The sequence below is a fragment of the Xenopus tropicalis genome, chromosome 5 (assembly GCF_000004195.4).
Source record: "Xenopus tropicalis strain Nigerian chromosome 5, UCB_Xtro_10.0, whole genome shotgun sequence".
In the NCBI taxonomy this organism is placed as follows: Eukaryota; Metazoa; Chordata; class Amphibia; order Anura; family Pipidae; genus Xenopus; species Xenopus tropicalis.
In genome coordinates, this window is record NC_030681.2 from 64,536,795 (window position 1) to 64,558,313 (window position 21,519).

Consider the following 21,519-nt stretch of genomic DNA (forward strand, 5'->3'; position numbering starts at 1 on the left):
AAAAAACATAAAATGGGGGTTTAAAGGAGAAGGAAAGTGATTTTGGCATTTTACTGCCAATAGATTTACCACATTAGTGCAAGCTAGAACGCAATGTTTATACGACAGAAAGCTTTACCACACCTTAGTAAACAGCACTAGAATGTCCCTTCATTTGTTTAAGATAGCAGCTGCCATTTCAGCTGGGTCTCTGTAGCATCCTGCTGCAGCCCTAGCCGTTGGTAGCATAGATCACACATTCTGATGGGTGGGAGAGTGAATAATTATGGGAAAGGGAAGCAGGAGAAGGGAGAGAAGAGAGAGCTGTGCAAACTCCGCCTTGGGAATTAAGGATTTTTCTGAGAGAGGAAGTCAGATACCAAAGTACATGTATACACAAAAGAAGACAAGAAATCCTGTGTTTCTTTTTAGAGGACTCTATGTCCTCTATGCAGCTTTTCTGTGAGTACTTATAGCTGTATTTACATAGACCTTTCTGATAAAGCTTACTTAGTTTTTACCTTTCCTTCTTTAACTGTAGATATATTGTTCAATCAATAGGACAAATGCATTTTTCTTTGTAGCTTGAAAATGCAACACCTTGTAAAATTCTGCCCCTTTTTCTTTTTTGTAACTTACATTTTTTATTGTTGTTTTTATGCATGATAGTTGTAACAGGCATTCAATAAGTCAATAGTGATAATGTAACAGTACATTTATGCTAATCAAATAAGTTGACCGTATCTCAGAGTACAGAACAGGCCTGTTGATTAACAGTTATCGTAGATCATTAATAGTGGATAATAAAATTAACAGTTGCAATTAGGAAAAAAAAGGAATTTAATTCTGCCCCTTTTTCATCTTCATATATTATAGTCTATTTTTGTGGATAGAAGTAAGACCACAAATGAATTTCAGAAGCAAACCTTTAAGATATGATATATTAATTCCACATGGAACTTTTAAATAGCAAAGATTAGAGAAAATGGAAGACAACTCACTTAGAACTCAGTTTATTTTAAATTCTTTTGTTGGGTTTGCTTTAGTTAAATATTATCTTCTATCCCAGGCTTCTGCCTCAGAATTTGGTTAGACAGCATATCTAGTTATCATTGTAATACCTCATAAAATTGGATGGGACCATGTTTCCAGTACAATTTGGTCTGTTTTGGCTTCTTAGATGGCTGTTATGTAATATATCATGGCTTAATGATTGCCAAAAGCAAAACAAACTTCTTAATGCAATATAAAATAAAAATTTTATTCTGGGTTGAGTTAAGCGGGATTGATCTTCGGAAAATAATGTAATTTTATAGAAAACTGGCAAAAGGTAACAGAGATTAAAAGACCCAAATATTTATACTTGATAAAGTACAGAACAAGAAAAGTATAGTAAAGAACAAGAATAAGAGTTTTCTCAACCTTCAGTAGCATCTTCACTTCACTTTCAGTATGATAAGAGAACATGCACTTGTTTTTACAGACAGTCCACGCACACACAGTCCACGCACACACAGTCCACAAGTTTACTAGACTACTTTATTATTTAATAGGACACGTTATTTCAAAGCTCATGGACAACCTTTATATTTTGATTACAGTACACACAATAGAATTCTCTGCCTGTCTTCATATCCTGAAATATGACGTCATTACCTGAATTCATTTTCTTCACTATCACTTGATATGCCCACAGTCTGTGGACTGGTTTTGCCCTCTTTTACAGTTAGCTCACTTATATCACAGATTATGACTGGCTGGTTGAAACTGCGGTCTTCCTGCTCTGGATTTGTTATGCTGCATGACACCATCACTTCATGTTTCAAAGCAGGAGATGTGGAATGTGGGCTTGTGTTTTCTTCGGATAATACTGTTTTTTTCTGGTTAACATCCGGCATTTCAGAGTCCAAGTGTTGAGATGACTGGTCTGTCCTTTCTGGGTTTTTTTGGCCTATAGATTGTGCTTTTGAGGATGTGGGTTGAGACCCTCCTTCTGTTGACACGGAGTTAGTTTTACTGGTTACTTTTTTGGCTCTGTGTGTCCCAGTTTTACTCTGCACTTGCTCCTTAGGTTTCAGTTGGGATAAGGAAGATGCTGTAGTTAAGGAAGAAGACTTGGTGGCAGCTGTTTTTTTGCTGTTTGTAGAAACAACTAAAGCAAGCCAAGAAGATGACAATATGTTTAATGAAAGTCAATTGCTTCACAAGAAAGACAACTTTTTTCACTATTTTAAAGACCCTAGGCAACTTAAATATTATGGGGCTGTAGACTACAGTAAATGTTGTGCTTACTGTCTTGTTGTATGCAGTAGATAAATGGTGTTAATTGAAGGACACCATAAGGGAAAAAAAAATTGACATATGTCTGATGTTTGCAAAAGACTACCTTTATGTTCCACAATGCTTTGGGAACAATATTCTATGGACAGATGAGACAAATAAAAAAAACATTGCATACATATATACACCAAACTGATAAAGCATGGTGGAGGAGGTATTATGGCTTGGGGTTTCTTTTTTTATCTCAAGTCCTGGACAGCTTGTTTTGCCATGGGTGACAATATGCCCTGTGTACCATTGTTCTGAGGAGGAATGTTCTAAACTTCCTCCTAAACATTGTTAAAGTTTGGTTAGCAGTATGGGTAATAATGCAGAAAGCCAGATAATACCAAAGAGTTCATAAAGTTTTTCTTGCATTGGTGCCTTTGTTGAAATGCTAATATACCACTGTGCTGCATTACCTTGAACTTTGTGCAAAAAAATTATGTTTTTAAAATTAAAGGGAGTGTGGTTATATGGAGACAATATATTTTTCAAAAATAATTGCCCAGTATATGTAAGAAAAAGTTAATGTATGAAATGCCTACACTGACATAGCAGTTAGTGAAGATCTAGTGAAAAGTCTATCAACATCTTTCAGCTGTCCTAAACAAATCTATATCAAGTTGTATATTCTAACTCCTAATATGAATTTTACAATAAGCTGTTACTTTTTATGTAAGTCACTCACCAGTGTCTTGGGTGCCAGGTCGGCTCGCTGTCTTGGGTGGTGGGGCCGAAAGTTGTTTAGTTATGCCCTTGGCTGTTTTTTTCTGGGGCAGATCATCTTTCTTCTGGCTTGGACTGTGAGCCGTACTTTTGGAAGATGCAGCTGTTTTTCTAGCTTTGAGCTCTGCTGATCCAGTTGTTTTATCATTGTGCTCTGTGGAGGAGTTAGTTGAAAAGGAGGTCTAGTTAGCACAATAAGAATTCCATATTAAGAGAGTTATTTGCTGCAGATGGGAACACAATACACATTCCTAGGGGTGCAAAACACAAGCATGCAACACTGCAGGCAACATCAGCGTAAAGCTACTTACCAAAGCTACGGGAAGTTGTTCGATTAGATGGCTTAGGAAGAACTGCCGGTGGCTGTTTATTAGATGCCGCTACAGTATGTTTTGCAGCTACATCAACTTTCTTATGGCTGCTAACAGCTGCTACAGTTTTAGGAGGAAAGTTAGGTTTTTTTTGTTTAGGCTGAGATGGAGCAGTGGTTGGCAGCATCTCTAGGCTGTTGTGAGGCCTCTCTATAAGGGAGAGAAGTTGACAGAGAGCCCTGATAACAAACGCATCCCACAAAGAACTAAACAGTGCAATCTGAGAGCAAATTAACTTTTTCAAAAGACAAATAAATGAACATACACAGAAAAATAAACAGAGTAATGGAGAATTTGGTAAAAGATATTCTTAACTAACAAGAAAATAATGGCTAATTTGATTGAATGACAGTTTAGTATCTATTCTTGTTTAATTCCCAAAATAGCTACTTCTCTAAATTCCCAAAATAAACTTTTCAATTTGTTTGGTATAGGAATATAACCTTTTATTATAATCTACCCTGTTCCATCTTAAGTAGAACTGAAACCTCCAACCCTACCATTTAATTACCTGAACCCCCAACACCATATTTGCTTGCATCACATATGCATAGTTTTAGGCTTCCTGGTAACAACTACTTACAAGAGAAAAAAATTAAAATACTCGATTGCCTATGAATTAATCGCCTTTTTGATGGAACCCTTAAAACAGATCTGGTGCAACCAATTGTTTTTTCAAAAGTAACATAGATACTTGGATGACATTAACCCATGTGCCATTAAAGTGTCACACCATCTAGAAACACTGTACACATGTTACTAAAAAGGCCAGTTAGCAAACATATTAGAAACCAAGAAATCAGTGTTTGAAACCAAGGAAAAAAACATAAGATAAAGTACTGTAGAAACATCAGGGTAGTGTTATAAAAACAATTATAAAACAACATTGTTAAATCCATTATTTAAAGAATAAGTAAACATTTTTTTAATCTCTAAAATTACTCTGTACACCCCCAGAATAACATACCTTTCTCCCTGCATCCAAATGTATTTTGTTTCTCTGTTATAAGTAGCTGAACTGTATCTCTTTCACTGACTTCCTTGTTTAGTGTGAAGCCCCTCCTCCTTTAGCTTTATAAGCATTCTTTCTCTCTCTGACAATGATGACCTCAAAGAGGTGCCTATTGAACATGTCTGACTGATTTTAATTGTAGCAGAAGCAGTGAGCATGCCCAGTGAGTAACTTTTTGAGATCTTTATAGGGAAAGGAAGGAGGGCTTAGAATAAATAAGGGAGCGGAGCTTCACACTAGACAAGGAAGTCAGTAAAAGAGATACGGTGCAGCTGAATGTAATAGAGAAAAATAAAAATCTGGGAGCAAGGACAAAGGCATGTTGTTTTGGGGGCTGTTAAGAGTAATTTTATGGGTTTTCAAAATAAAAGGTCTACTCATCTCTTAAATAATGAAAAAATATAGCACAGCTACTTTAGTTGCAGACAGCCGTTCTCTAAAGCTGAGTGACTGTGTCTCAGTGACCAGGTAAAGACAGCATTAGCCAGAGAAGCAAACAAAAGGCTAGTGGTAACTCTGAAGAAGTAGGAGACAGTGGAGCTGGGAGAAATTGTCCATGGGACAATGCCCCAAAAAGCTGGGACATTAATGTACACTTTGAGCTTGCCAAATGGCATGTTGGAGACACAGCAAACTTGAGAAAATAACTATCTGTTCTAATAAGACCAGAACTTTACTTTCTGGCCTACAAGGTTATGTAATAAAAGGTACAAAGTTTGCAACAGGTCATAGCAACCGATCAGCAGGTAACAATTACAACATACATACATGCAACATACTTTGCAACGCTATACAATTTCTCTTTGCTATTTTATTATATGTTGTTGTCAAAATTATGTAGTCAGTCTGTCAACCGCACTTTTTTTTTTTTTTTTTAGAACAGAAATCACTGGACATAAATTCAGGGCTCCAACCGCTCTATTCAGGTATACCTGAATCAGAACCAGTACTAATAAAACTCAAAATGAAAGCTCCTATAAGCTTCGATTTCCTTTCGTGTTGGTCATATTTTACCTGTAGGTTCTTGTGTTTTTTCTTCTAATAAAGGTGATTTCAAGGCTACTGTCCCATTTTCAGCTGCTGTTTTTTTTTCTCTAGGGGGTTCCTCACTGATTGGCACAGTGTGACCATTGGACGCTCCCACATTGACAGGAACATCGCTATCTAAAGAAGAAGTGTAGCATGTCATGCCATAGACAGAAATATATTCTCAAGTGTTATCTTCACTTGCAACATATACACTTGTATCAAGTCCTCACTGTTATTTGTCAGGGTGGACTGGTGGGGGGGGGGGGGGGTTTGGGGTTGTGGTGTTATCAACAGTAACTAACAAGAAAAAATGTTTAACAATATTCAAAAGGTATTGCTTCTATTTTTGCATGTTGTCGAAGAACAATTCAAAAACAACTTTTTACCACCAGCACTATAACTCACCAAAAAACTCACTTAGCTCACCAAAATCTGTATATTCAGTATTTTTAGATAGTTAGCCAGTCTAATTTTGCACACTGAAAAAAACATGTTTGGCAATGTGTATTTCCCAACAAGACTAAAAATGACCGTTGTGAGTTGTAGTCCAACAGTACACATCTATAACAGTAAGGTCTGCCTTATATACTAAACCACAACCTTCCTTTTTTTCTGTGTTGATGACCTTATTTAACCTGTCCTTGCACAGCGCTTCTTTGTCAAATAGGGGAGCCACAAGAAGGTTCAGGTACATCTGAGCACAAGATATTTAATTTATAGTTATTTGTTTATTTATTTGTTATTGGTACGCCCGTGGCTCTTCTCCTTGACTGGCTTTATAAGTTCTAGAGGAGTAAGACATTATAAACCCAAGAGTGCTCTTGTAAATTCAAGCTACTGAACTATAGCTCACAGAATTCTTGTCTTCAGCCTTTATGAAAAGCCTGTTTAAATGTATGGACATACATTTACTTACTAAATCTGAAACTTTTTGTGACATATTTCTTCTGCCAAGTATTTTCTATAAATCAGCTTAATCCTACAGTGCTTCTAAAGCCCAAGGATCTGGTGAAATTGAAAGCCAATATGTTCTGATGTCAAACACATCTAATCCCCTTTCATTCCTTGCTTGGGTGACTTAAAGGAACAGTAACACTAAAAAATGAAAGAGCTTTAAAGTTATAAAAATATAATACACTGTTGCCCTGCACTGGTAAAACTGGTGTGTTTGCTACAGTAACACTACTATAATTTATATAATAAGCTGCTTTGTAGCCATGGGGGCAGCCATTCAAGCTGGAAAAAAGGAGAAAAGGCACAGGTTACATAGCAGATAACAGATAAGCTCTGTAGAATACAATAGTGTTTTATCTGCTATCTACTATGTGCCTGTGCCTTTTCTCCTTTGAATGGCTGCCTCCATAGCAGCTTATTTATATAAATTATAGTAGACTTTCTAAAGTAAACACACAACTTTTACCAGTGCAGGGCAGCAGCACATTATTTGAGTTACTTTTATACACTTTCATTTTTTGGTGTTACTGTTCCTTTAAGGAGCTTTGCAAGTCAACATTTTTACCAAATTCACAAAATTTACCAAATAGGGCAATGGCACACACATTCTTTGTATACAATCTTCACCCTCACAACTCTCTAAACCATCTGTGATTTTTGTTGATTGGACATGCAGGTTGTGGAATGGGAGATATAATAATATGGTTGGCATTAAAGGAACAGTAACACTAAAAAATAAAAGAGCTTTAATGTAATAAAAATATAATGTACAGTTGCACTGCACTGGTAAAACTGGTGCGTTTGCTACAGTAACACTACTATAATTTATATAATAAGCTGCTGTGTAGCCATGGGGGCAGCCATTCAAGCTGGAAAAAAGGCTAAAAGGCACAGGTTACATAGCAGATAACAGATAAGTTCTGTAGAATACAATAGTGTTTTATCTGTTATCTGCTATGTGCTGTGCCTTTTCTCCTTTGAATGGCTGCCCCCATGGCTACACAGCAGCTTATTTATATAAATTATAGTAGACTTTCTGAAGTAAACACACAACTTTTACCAGTGCAGGGCAGCAGTACATTATATTTTAGTTAGTTTTATACACTTTCATTTTTTGGTGTTACTGTTCCTTTAAGAAATTTTAGTTCCAACTGCATACACTGTCAACATACCATATGTTTGCGTTTGTTTTACTTTTGGCTTTTGACATGAGCTTTATTCCTGGATTTTGTAGGAAGGTGCCTATACCTTGACACCCCCAGACTGGGATCTCTATATTTTTCCATGCTGTATAAGACAACACTGAAGGATGTTAGGCGTGTAGTAGCATTTACCTTAAGCCAGTATGTCCTCAATATTTAGGGGCCAATTATATTTCTCAGGCAAAGACAAGACTTCATACAACCTAAGAAAGGTTGTGCACATACCGCCTTATAATAAACAAGACCACTTCCTGAAGACCCATTAATTCTGTCTTTTCTGAGGTTCTTCAACTTCTGTGACCTGTCAGCAAGTGGTAAATCCATCCATTGTGGGAAGTTTGATGTTAACAGCTCAAACTGGACTTGGTGTGGACCTGGACAGTAGAATAGTTCTGGGAGTCTGAGCCTGAAAGAACTGGTGATAGAATGTGTCTTCTCACTTACCCTTCCTTCCATATGGTTAAACGCTTAATAAGCATTGAATATACTGATGACACCAAATATTGTGTTACAGAAATGTCTAGACAAGAGACCTGCACCGGAGTTTCAGCTATTTATCTATGTCAGGCTTTACTAGGAACACTACCTTGATCTGGTATCTCCTTTAGGACTCCTCTTCGTATTAGCTCTTCTCGACTCTGTCTCATAGATATCTTTCTTTCTAAAACTAAGCAAGAAAAAGAACAAGGCAATTAAAAGAGAGAAAATAGAAAAGACAGTGAAAAGACAGTGAATGTGCTTAAGTAGACTAGAATCAGAGCTCCAGATTACCAAATGACCCAATTATCTTTAGAACCCCATAACCACCAATGCATCCCCCGCCAGTCTGTTCGGTTGAATTGTATGCAGTGTGCCAATTGAAGCAGAGGAATCCTTAAGGTAATGGTAGCTCCAGAGAACCTTGTCAAAAGGAAATAGCACCTAAAGAATCAAGTGCAGGAAATGATACCATCCAGACTTGGAAGTGCAACTCTCTCTCGTGGCCACAATTGTGCTGGAAATATGGGGGAAAACACAAGCATTCTGGGAAGATAAATGGCATTTTACATTTTATATGTCACTGCAATTGCAGTTGTAAATGACCCATCAAGTTTTTTTGATATAGGTCCAAAAATAAAGTTTGCACTGTGAACAAATATTAAAGGAGAAGGAAAGGTAAAAACTAAGTAAGCTTCATCAGAAAGGCCTATTTAAAAACAGCCATAAACACTCACAGAAATGCTGCACTGAGTCCTCTGTGAAAAGATTTGTTGTCTCTGTTTTCCTGTGCCAGAGACACGCAGCTCTCTTCTCTCTCCTAATCCCCTCTCCCTCAAGAATGCTAATAACTCCCTCCTCCCCCCCCTTGGGAATGTGGATCTGAGCCAATCAGCAGGAAGCTTCCTTGTAGTCTTACAAACTGCACATGTACACAGGTCTTGGTCTCCGTGCAGCAGTGAGGCATTATTTTTTTCCTATGGGGCTTCTAATCATCTGAACGGGAGAAATATGGGGAGACTTAAGGGCACTATTGAGAGAACTGAAGGTATGCCTGCAGCTTGAGATTAACTCTTTATTAGCCTTTTAGCCTTTCCTTCTCCTTTAAGGAGCACATCAGCATAAAAGGACTAGTGCACATTAGTTTTGTTACAAAAAAAAAAAAAAAAAAACATTTTGGCAAGCAGTCATGATACTACTAGTAAAAGGTTCCATTCAAGTCTTTATACACAACAGTGGGTGAAATGTTGTGATTAACACTGAAGGATGAAAGCTACAGCTAGTTACATCCTCTGATAAAATCAGAGCTGTCCCACTCCTGTAGCAGAATAAAAGTGTTTCTAGGAGCTGCATCAAAATTCTGCGTGCTAAGATTATTTTTCTGAACAAAATTGTTGCTACAGTGAATTAGCAATCTATTAGCCCTAGTCCTCCCTCTTCAGTCAACCTCACCATAACCTTACTTCTTGTTCTGTTTGGTTACGCCAGTTTACAAACCTTTTAAAAAAAATTGCTGTAGTCAGTCCTCAGTCCAGAGATTAATATTCGCTCACTAGAAGTAGGGGGGGGTTCCCTCAAAAACAGGTTAACAAATGGTTCTAGAAGTTAAGAGTTGATGAACTATGGAATGTTAAGAGACAAATGTGCTGGCATTAGTTAAAAATGTCAGCTATTTTAGCCATTCCTTTGCTTGTTTAGTTCTGTTGTATTTGTATTGCCAGGCTTTTTACTGTCACTGATTAGTGCTCAGAGCTGTAAATAAACTGGCCCACAAGACCAGACTATGTGACATTTACAGTACTGCAGTAAAGTGAAAACAGCTGTTTATGCTTACCTTCTTTCATTAACATGGTAATATTGCTTGAAAAAAGGACATATCCATCGAGTTGAACCTTTTATGTCTCACTGAAACCTACCAAACTGCATAACATTTCTATAAAGGACTGTTTTACATATTGGTGCACTAAAAAAAATATTCTCAAAGGTATCCCAAGCTGTAACAACCATTTCTGTATAGCACACAGATATTGGACCTATTATCCATTCCATATCTGTAACTTCTGTAACTGTGTTTTCTGGTTAAGGGATCTTCATGTAATATGGAGCATTATAGCTTATGTAGTGATTCCCAACCAGTGGGTCATGAGCAACATGCTGCTCCCGGTGGCCTCAAAACAGGTGCTTATTTTTGAATTACTGGCTTGGAGGTAAGTTTTGGTTGCATTAAAACCAATGGCTACCAATTAGCAAAGGACAGCCCATATTTGGAACCCCAGGAACCTTTTTTATGCTTTTGTTGCTCCAGAACTTATTTTACATTTGAATGTGGCTCATGGGTAATAAAAAATAAAAATTAGGGACTTCTGCCTTAAGGATACTAAAAAATAAAAACGAACAATATGAATTGTTTTGCCATCAATGTATTTATACTAGCTTGGTTACCATCAAATACAAAGCAATAACTTTGCATTACAAAGAAAAAGTAAATCAGTCAGAACCAAAGAATTGTTTGTAGCAATAGGATATAGGGATGATAAGGCTTAAGATATTTTTAAATAAATAACTATCTTTCCAATTGCATATATGAGGCCTGCAGGACAATTTCGATGAACAAGTTGTAGTCCCACTGGATTCACCTTAGTCTATGAAGGCCAATATAAGACTTTCCAACATGCCTGACATGGATAAAGTTTGGTATCAGCAGGCTGCAATACATAAACTAAAAAACAAATGATATGTACCGCATCCACAAATAAAAAACACCAAACTCAAATTCATGGTCCACAATGAAAGCGTAAACTATTGGAGAATTTGGGCTTACCTACATTAACAAGGACCACCCCAAAACCATTGACATGTTGCAATAGGTAGAAAAGAACAGATAAGATAGCAAAGTGAAAGAATAGAATGGAACTACGTGACTCTACAGTAACAGATGTAAGCTGTTGTCAATACATGCTTTTTATTGCTATATTCAGTTTATTACCCCTCCCCCTTTTCCTTTCTGTACCCCACCAATACTTGAAAGCAAAAATAAAGAATATATTAAAAACAAAAAAAACCACCAAACTCACAAGTCATTTTTAAAAGGAAGCAAAGTGTTTTACTGTAGATTAAAAAATAATGGTCATCTTTAAAAAAAAAAAAAAAAAAAGCAAAACACCATTGCCACTCAGTTCCTCCCCTCCACTAATGTTTTATTTTTAATTTAGATTCCTTTAGGATATTAGTTAGAGCTACAGCACAGAGATAAATTCCTGACTTCTAGACTGCTTGCCCTGTGAATTTGAAATTACTTGCATGACAAATCCAAGGAGTTTATTTGGATGTCACTTTCAAGGTATCCAAGGTTGAATCATGAAAAACACCCACTCATGGCCCTGCAGCCAACCACTGGTTTAATAACACAGATATGGAATTAACCCTTTTACTGCCAACAACGTACGGGGCAACGATCGTCGCAGGGCCGACCCCCAAGCAGAACCAGCAGACGCAATTGCATCACGTCTGCTGCTTTGTCTTCAGTTCCTGCTTACCCCCTAAGCGCTGACCCACGGATGAGGACTGCAGCAGGAGGACCATGACTGCGATCCCTGCTTCAGGACAGGTAAGGTGGGGGTTTTTTTTGCACTTACACTCACTTACATACATTTACACACACAGAAGAAAATTTAGCAGTTTTTTTTTTTTGCACACTAATATACACACTTACACAACTGTCACACACCTTTTACACATGTACACACATCTATACACACTTATGTGCTATCTTCATTTTGGTGTCAGTACATACCACAGACTTTGGTATATCTATGCATATTGGGCATCAAACTGTTCAGTAGACCTTAGGTGTTTCTATTTGGGGTGATTTGCCTCTGTATGCAAGAAATTGTGCGAGATAAATGTGTACTTTCCAAAAATATATGGCTTTCTGGGGTGAGTGTACTTTTTTTTGTAGCATTATCCCACATAAAGGATGTAAATGTGTTGATTTAGCTGGAGCTGAAATGACAGATTATATGGGGGTATGTTCCCACTGGGGCCCTTACATGCCACATATTTGGGTAAACCTATACATATTGGGTATCAAACTGTTCAGTGGACCCCTGGTATTTTAAAATTTATGGTGTTTTATCTTGGTACCTAATGCTATGTGGGAGATAAGATGCTGCAAAGTGAAAGCTTTGAGGGGATTTTTGGAAATGTCATCAAAATTGTTATATTTAGAAAAGCTTTGCGGCTTGGTACTTTGTAGTAGAAAGACATAGGTTCGGGGGAATGTGTACTTTCCAAAAATATATGACTTGCTGGGGTGAGCGTACTTTATACTAGCTTTATCCCACATATAATTATGTAAATGTGTTGATTTTTCTGGAGCTGAAATGACAGAAATGATAGATCATATGGGGGTATGTTCACTTTGGGGCCCCTACATGCCACATACTTAGGTAAACCTACATATTGGGCATCAAACTGTTTAGTGGACCCCTGGCGTTCATATTTAGGGTGTTTTATTTGGTTACTTTATGACCTGTAGGAGATAAGATACTATAGACTGGAAGCTTTGAAGCAATTTTTTTTTATATTTCACAAATTGATAAAAACCAATATCTTTAGGAAAGCATTGCGACTTGATAGTTTGGAGTAGACAGACAATTCTGCCTACTCTGGATTCCCCAGAATCTGTTCCTTCCAGAAATGTACAATGTTCTGGGATAAACCTTCTGTTAGTGGAATTTTTGGCCTTGAAATCTAAAGTATGCAGCTTTCTGAAGCATTGCTTTGGAAATTTGGTAGTGTACTGCTGGGAGTTTTTGACATATACAGGTCCTTTTCAAAAAATTAGCATATTGTGATAAAGTTCATTATTTTCTGTAATGTACTGATAAACATTAGACTTTCATATATTTTAGATTCATTACACACAACTGAAGTAGTTCAAGCCTTTTCTTGTTTTAATATTGATGATTGTGGCATACAGCTCATGAAAACCCAAAATTCCTATCTCAAAAAATTAGCATATCATGAAAAGGTTCTCTAAACGAGCTATTAACCTAATCATCTGAATCAACAAATTAACTCTAAAAACCTGCAAAAGATTCCTGAGGCTTTTAAAAACTCCCAGCCTGGTTCATTACTCAAAACCGCAATCATGGGTAAGACTGCCGACCTGACTGCTGTCCAGAAGGCCATCATTGACACCCTCAAGCAAGAGGGTAAGACACAGAAAGAAATTTCTGAACAAATAGGCTGTTCCCAGAGTGCTGTATCAAGGCACCTCAGTGGGAAGTCTGTGGGAAGGAAAAAGTGTGGCAGAAAACGCTGCACAACGAGAAGAGGTGACTGGGCCCTGAGGAAGATTGTGGAGAAGGACCGATTCCTGACCTTGGGGGACCTGCGGAAGCAGTGGACTGAGTCTGGAGTAGAAACATCCAGAGCCACCGTGTACAGGCGCGTGCAGGAAATGGGCTACAGGTGCCGCATTCCCCAGGTCAAGCCACTTTTGAACCAGAAACAGCGGCAGAAGCGCCTGACCTGGGCTACAGAGAAGCAGCACTGGACTGTTGCTCAGTGGTCCAAAGTATGTCATTCGGAAATCAAGGTGCCAGAGTCTGGAGGAAGACTGGGGAGAGGGAAATACCAAAATGCCTGAAGTCCAGTGTCAAGTACCCACAGTCAGTGATGGTCTGGGGTGCCATGTCAGCTGCTGGTGTTGGTCCACTGTGTTTTATCAAGGGCAGGGTCAATGCAGCTAGCTATCAGGAGATTTTGGAGCACTTCATGCTTCCATCTGCTGAAAAGCTTTATGGAGATGAAGATTTCATTTTTCAGCACGACCTGGCACCTGCTCACAGTGCCAAAACCACTGGTAAATGGTTTACTGCCCATGGTATTACTGTGCTCAATTGGCCTGCCAACTCTCCTGACCTGAACCCCATAGAGAATCTGTGGGATATTGTGAAGAGAAAGTTGAGAGACACAAGACCCAACACTCTGGATGAGCTTAAGGCCGCTATTGAAGCATCCTGGGCCTCCATAACACCTGAGCAGTGCCACAGGCTGATTGCCTCCATGCCACGCCACATTGAAGCAGTCATTTCTGCAAAAGGATTCCCGACCAAGTATTGAATGCATAACTGAACATAATTATTTGAAGGTTGACTTTTTTTGTATTAAAAACACTTTTCTTTTATTGGGCGGATGAAATATGCTAATTTTTTGAGATAGGAATTTTGGGTTTTCATGAGCTGTATGCCACAATCATCAATATTAAAACAAGAAAAGGCTTGAACTACTTCAGTTGTGTGTAATGAATCTAAAATATATGAAAGTCTAATGTTTATCAGTACATTACAGAAAATAATGAACTTTATCACAATATGCTAATTTTTTGAAAAGGACCTGTACAAGTGAGACATCTTCATAAAACTATATATATTTGGTATTGGCGCATTGAGGAGACATGGGACTTTCCAAATGAGTTGTATTTCCGTGCATAAAATAATTTTTGTTTCTGGTATGTGTGTTAATATTATGGAAACATTTAGAAGCCTATATCTTGTTACAGAATTGGAATTACACCAAAATTCATATTTTGAAAGCTTAGGTTGTAAACTAAAAGTTCCCCACGAGGAAAGGCCCCTAAAGTGAAACAGTGCAAAATGTTCAAAAACTGTCTGGCAGCAGAAGTTCCGCTTTGACCAAAACGGCTGGCAGTGAAAGGGTTTAAGGAGAACTAGTTCAACTGAGAATCAGCAACCCATAAATAATGCATAAACAGTTAGGGTAGCTGACACTCTTGGCCTTCAAAAATCTGTTGAGCTGAAGCATGCCTAGCAGTATAAAACAGTATATAACTGCTAATATCTCAGTTAAAAAGATTAAATGAATTTATATTGGAAAAGTGCTCAGAGAAGCACTCAGTTCAAAACAATGTATTTCTTGTCTAGGTTCCCTTTAAATCAACAAATAATGTATATCAGTGCAGTGCAACTGGCGGCCTGCGACCCCCTCTGTGTGGCCCCCCACCTGTTTGGCTGCTTTGATGGCTTACCTTTGAGTAAGATTTAAATGGTATCAGTACTGAGATTAACTTGCCCCCTGCATGGTTCACACCTCAAATTCAGGCTGTAATCCCCCTGTATTGTTTAAAAATGTGATCCACTGTGTTGTTCACACCTTTTAATCCCTACATTGTTCACCCCCTGCACTGTTCACACCTCAGGCTCAGGCTGTAATCACCCACATTGTTCAATTGTTCACACCTGTAGGGGCAGTAGAAACCCATAAATAAACCCTGCACACTATAAAAAGAACATATGATGTGGTTCTGCAATTAGAAAGTTTTTAATATATAGATATTGTGCAGACTGTAGGAGCAGTGCCATCATTGTGTCAATGTATGCTGCTTTTGTGTGCCATACTCTGCCTACCCTATGCTGCCTGTGTGTGCGCCATACACACATTCAACATAGGGTAGGCAGAGTATGGCACACAGGCAGGGTACAGTGACACAATGCTGGCACTGCTCTTACAGTCAGTATAGCACACAGGCAGCTTAGGGAAGGCAGAGTATGGCACACACAGGCTAGGTAGGAAAGGCAGAGTATGGCAAGTTTTTGCAGTACTTCCACCACTAATATGGGTATGGTCATGTGATAACATGGGTGTGGTGTCAAGTGGGTGTGGTTTAAAAAAAGGGAGTGGTCAAAACTGGCTTCCATTATCGGCCCTCCACCATGTAGACCGGAAAAATTCCGGCCCTCTGTACCATAGAAGTCGGACAGCACTGATGTATATCATATTACAGGTATAGGATCAGTTATCTGGAAACACATTTTCCAGAAAGGTTCAAATTACAGCAAGGCCATCTCCCATAGACTCCATTTTAATTAAAAAAAAATATTTTTTTTAAAAATGATATGAATAAGTGCCTTGTACTTGAGCCCAGCTGAGATATAATCTTATTGGAGGCAAAACAGTCCTATTGGGTCTATTCAATGTTCAAATAATGTTCACATATTTTTTTGGTAGACAATGTAAGGTGATCAAAATTATAGAAAGACTTCTTCCAGAAAACCCCATGTCCCAAGCATTCTGGATAATAGATCCCATACCTGTACTATAATCTATAGTGTTGGCTTTGGGGGCATCTTTTGAATTCTTTTACAGATATAAAAAAAAAAAGCTGAAAATGTTTAGGTGGCAAACTTTTTATGGTTTGGGAAAAAAACACTATAGTGGAAATACACATATTAGTAAATATTTCCCTTCTACTTCTTTTGCCTGAAGCCACATCTGTGGCTCCCTCACTGAATACCTGACATGTTATAACTGTAATGAGAAGTAGTGCGAGATTAAAAGATACAAAAGATACAACTGCAGCAGTGTTTAAATATAGGACTATCTAATGACATATATAAAACAGTGTTTTGCATATGGACTGTTTTATGTGATATTTTTGTAGAGACCAGCAATTTTCAGTGGTATTATTTTTCTTTACATTCAGAGGCATCACTAGATTGTAAGCTGTACAGGGCAAGGACCTCCTTCCTACTGTATCTCATACATGAGGCACTTAATCTCTGTGTATTTATACTTATTTATTGTATTTATTATAACACTTGCCCTCCCTGTGTGTAATTGTGTATTCTGTAAGATTGTACAATGATACGTATCCTTGTAGCGCTTTATAAATGAAGTTATATGTACATACGTACATAATTGAATCTTGCCGAAAGATAATTTTGATCTCTTTAGATCTATTCAGGGCAAGATATTGGAACATGACTTCTAAAGGGGTAGGACAAAAGGATAAGGTTGAGCTGGTCATGCACAATGAGTTGTTAGCCTGCAGCTCGGTCTAGAAGAAGCTTATTCGACAATGTATGAGGCCAAAATAATAACCAACTACTCTCTACCGAGGAATGTCAATTTAGTCATTCGGACATAACTAAAAATCCCATCAGGTTAGAGCAGAATTGGCCTGTTGATGCAATCTTTTCTTGATCGATCTGCATAGGTACGTATTATTATCCGATCCTTGATTAATTACAGTGCAGGCCTTTGTAAAACAGAAGGCTGAAAGGCTATAGAAACTAACTAGAGAGGCAAGTTTAAGAACAAACTTCATGTTGGGTTGAAAAACGTTAAATCACTGAATGAAATCTGATCTGTTGTTGGCTCCAACCACAGTTATATAGTAAAAACCACTGTGCAAAGATTGGGGGCCCTGGATTTAATAGTGTCTGAATGGTAGCAATGTAAATTTCTCCACTGAAAGTCAACAAGTGACATCTGATTGGTGTTTGGTGGCTCCTCCCCCTTTTTCTAACCTGGAACTGCAGTTACCCAGTGACTAACTCTACAAAGTTCAGGGACCCTAGGATTAATAGTTAAAGAACAGCAGCAGTTTAAATTTAAACCAATAAAAGTCAATAGGTAAATTGTGACTGGTGGTTGGTGGGTGTACCCACTTTTTCTAACCTTGAGTCAAAGTCACCCAATGACAAACAGTGGGCACCCTGGCATAAATAGTGTGAGAATGACAGCATTTTAAATTCAAACCAATAAAATTCAATGGATGAAACCCGCTTTTCCTATTTTTGAACTGCAGTCCCCCAGTGACCAACTTTGCAACGTTTGGGGGCATAAAATTTGTGAGACTGACAGCATTTTACACTTCACCATTGAAAGTAAATAGATGAAATGTAATAGGCTGTTGCTGGCTCCGACCAAATTTTTATATCTTTGAACGGCAAATACCCAATAACTAACTTTGCAAAGTTTAACAACCCTGGAATTACTACTTAAATAATGGCATCAGTTTAAATATAAACCAATTAAATTTAAAGGGTGGAAATGGATTGGCTGTTGGTGGCCCCGCCCCCATTTGTTCTAACCCTGAATATGTAGTCAAACAGTGACTGACTGCAAAGTTTGGGAACCCTTACATAAATAGGGTGAAAAGGCAGCATTTTAAATTAAAACCAAAAAAATTCAATAGGTGAAGTCTGATTGGCTGTTGGTGGCTCCACCCACTCTTTAAAACCTAAAAATGCAGTCCCCTAGTGACCCTAGTGTTAACACTGTGAAAATGGCAGCTGTAAGGTCTGGGGCTGTTCTGCGAGCCCTAATATGCTGCAATAGAATGTAGGCAGTGAAAACAAACAGGTTGCTAGGCAAATCCATACAGAAAAATCGGGTGACAAGGTTATTCCTTAATTACTGTAACTGCTCCTGTGTAACACTACAGTCTACCCTGTGTTGATAAAGTCTAAGAATTGAATTATGCTTTGGATTATAGATCAGCTGTATGCGAACTTGACACAAAACCTCCATTTATGTAATATACCATTTTATTTCTCTTACTTGTAGCACCATCTCTTTAGCATAACCTGGGTTGCATACTAACTGCCCTAAACCTACAAATGGCTTGATATACCATGATCCAAGCAGCACTTGTATCTTAATTGATTCAAATGTGGCGTTGAACTATAACTCACTAGACAGTTTTAGAACAATTTATAGGTATGACTGGAATGAGGTTTTCAATAGATATGAATGGTGATTTGGGCACACAGACTTTCTTTTTGTGAAGCACTTTCATAAGTGCATTTTTTTGTGTATATTCAGTGAGTCATGTAGTCATGAATAAGCACAGAAAAAAAATCTGCTGCTGCACACTGGCTCCTGCTTCTTTGTGTAGAATACAATGGGAATCCATGCAGTGTATCTGTTATCTGCTATGTAACATTTTCTATCTTTTTTTTTTTTTTTTAATAGCTTCCCCCATGACTACACAGCAGCTTTGACTACTAATATCTTTTGCTGCCCTGTGCTGGTTGTGATATCTAAAAAATATATAGAAAAATCACCCGGAGAGCACACAAAGTAGCTAATTATGTCACCATTGTGTTTAATTGCAGGGATAGAGTCCAGCACTATATGTTTGCCTTGCTCAGGCAAATATACTGTGTATGCTCTCCAAGTGATTATTCTTCTAACAACTACCTCCAGTTCATCTGTGTGAAAGAGATCTCACCAATGTTTTTACTTTAACACTATTAAAATTAACCTTTGAATCAATAACTCACAGCTTCAATATTTATAATATCCTTATAAGAACATAAAAGAAGTGTGAATTTTCTGACCAAAATCTGCCCCGTGTGTGCAAGTGACAGGTAAATGCCATTCATGTCAGTTACTGCACACATGGGGTGGTAGACACAAGGCTGATAATACTTACACATCGGTCCAGTCAAAATTTAGTGAAGCAAAAAAAGTAGTAGTAGTTTAAATTGCACTTTTGTTATCTACTGTTGCCCTGCACTAGCATAAGTGTGACCTGGCCAAAGGCCTAAAATGTATTTATCTATGCAGCATGTAGATTTTAAACAGTAATTTAATATTCTCTCATATGTTTAACTTCCTTTAGTGCTGCCACAAGGATTTGCAAGGCCATATGTCCCCATTATTCTTGCTGTCACCTTTACCTAACTCAAGAAACAAACACTACACATGGGTCTTCTCTGAACATACATGTGCAATAAAAATAAAACTGCATGGCCAGACTACTCACCTGCTGAAGTCTCTATGAACTTCTCGCTAGCCTTCTTCTTTCTCCATTTCCATGGCTTAAAAATTTTACCTATAGAAGACAGTCTTCCTTTTCTTTTCAGAGGGGGTGTCTGGTTGCCTGAGTTTTGTGTGTCACAATTTGTAATGGAAGCTTTATCCAACCCATCAACTGTTGAAGAGAGAAAAAAATAACTACATTTTTCTACTACTCTACTGCTGCCATAAAGTAAAACAAAGAGAAAACATTTAAAAAATTCAGCTGCTCTTTAAAGGGCAGGAATAACAATATATATTTTTTTTGTTGCAAGGCCAATTGGTGCAGAGGTCAGAATGTTGATGGGTCCTTTTCAGCTACCCAAATAGAAGACCAGGGGTTTGATTTGCTTTGGTTTTCTAACTATTGAAATCTTATTGCAGATTGGTTGCCCTGGGCAACATCACCAGTAATGCTTCACTCCACTTTTTAATAGTGCCATTATTACTGAGTGTGTAATATGCTTTTTGTTTCCTCTATGACAGCTAATCTATGCCAGTTTAAGGCGCATCACTTTAATTTATAGTAAGCAGACACACAATATTTGGTGGTACAATTATTATGCAGATATGATCTGTGTTATGACTGCCCCTTTCAGTCACATTGTAAATCATTTTTTTCTAAAGCTGTCGAACAATCACTCAGTTTGTACCAATTCTACAGCATGGTGAGCAGCAATTAGAAAGAAAGCACTGTATGTGTCTCATGGCACTTAAGAATGTTTTATTATTATAGTATTTCAGCATACAGGAGAGCCAACAAACTGCTGAGCAGAAGGTAACAAAACTTGAAAGGACATGTCAACCCCAAATATAATTTTTTTGACTAATAAAATAAAACTTAAATCTAAGCAACTTTGCAATATACATTCAATACATATTTGTAATAGTGTTGAGTTATTTGTATATATAACTGCTATTTAAAGTAGTGTCTGTTTGTCCTTTTCTATTCCCTGCTTACTGTTTCTATTCCCCTGTTTACTTCAAACACTAGTCAGAAGTTTTATTAGGCATGGAGTAATTATATCTGTTAAAGGAAAAGGAAAGGTAAAAACTAAGTAAGCTTTATGAGAAAGGTCTATGTAAATACAGCCATAAGCACTCAAAGAAAAGCTGCACTGAGTCTTCTGTCAAAATAAACAGGATTTGTTGTCTCTGTTTTCCTGCACCAGAGTCTGGGCAGCTCTCTCCTCTCTCCTATTTCCCCTCCCTCAAGAATGCTAAGAACTCCCTTGCCCCACTTAGGAATGTGTGATCTGAGCCATACAGCAGGAAACTTCCTCATAGTCTTAAAACTGGCCATGTACAGCAGTCTTGGTGCAGGAGCATGGCATTATGGGAATATTCTTTACAGAGCTAAGCATTTTTTTTTTTTTTTTTTTTTTACTATGAGGCTTCCGATCATCTGAACAGGAGAAATATGGGGAGACTTAAAGGAGACATATTAGATAAATGGGGAAAACCTTCATTTTGTAGGCAATTATGAATAATATACGGTGCTGGTTTCCCTTTGGGCTAAACACTAATCCTATCTGTAACAATGGCCCCTTTATTGGAGCTCCCCGTAGATCATCTCGCTTCTCTGTCAGTGTGTGAAATGAGGGGTGGGTGTGTCCTAACGGTCCCTGCTAGAAGCACAGTAGGAGCGGGAGAGCCAATCACAGCCTTGCAGACACACAAGCACAGACAGGCTTCAGTTCCCTATCAGGTCAGGCTAGCTGCTGATTGGTTGCTATCCTACATTGCCTGTACTGAGGGCCACCGACCCCCCTGCACATCCAGAGAATTCAGCCAGCAGAAAGTGGAATAGATGGGTGGGGCTAGTGAGGTTTTG

At 38.0% G+C, this 21,519-nt stretch overlaps 1 protein-coding gene across 3 annotated transcripts in view; it reads right to left on the reverse strand.

The window, feature by feature from the left end:
* The window catches only part of phactr2 (phosphatase and actin regulator 2), a 116,483-nt gene that overhangs the window by 21,597 nt on the left and 73,367 nt on the right, over positions 1-21,519 (reverse strand). For 2 of the 3 annotated variants that reach the window (XM_031902023.1, XM_004914608.4), the window contains exons 2-7: positions 19,654-19,821; positions 8,182-8,262; positions 5,425-5,574; positions 3,339-3,548; positions 2,990-3,181; positions 1,636-2,131 (exon numbers count right to left, since the gene is read on the reverse strand). In XM_031902023.1, the coding sequence (XP_031757883.1) occupies positions 1,636-2,131; positions 2,990-3,181; positions 3,339-3,548; positions 5,425-5,574; positions 8,182-8,262; positions 19,654-19,821 (1,297 nt within the window). The remainder of the gene's footprint in view (positions 1-1,635; positions 2,132-2,989; positions 3,182-3,338; positions 3,549-5,424; positions 5,575-8,181; positions 8,263-19,653; positions 19,822-21,519) is intronic. The other variant, XM_002937220.5, reaches the window with a different exon arrangement.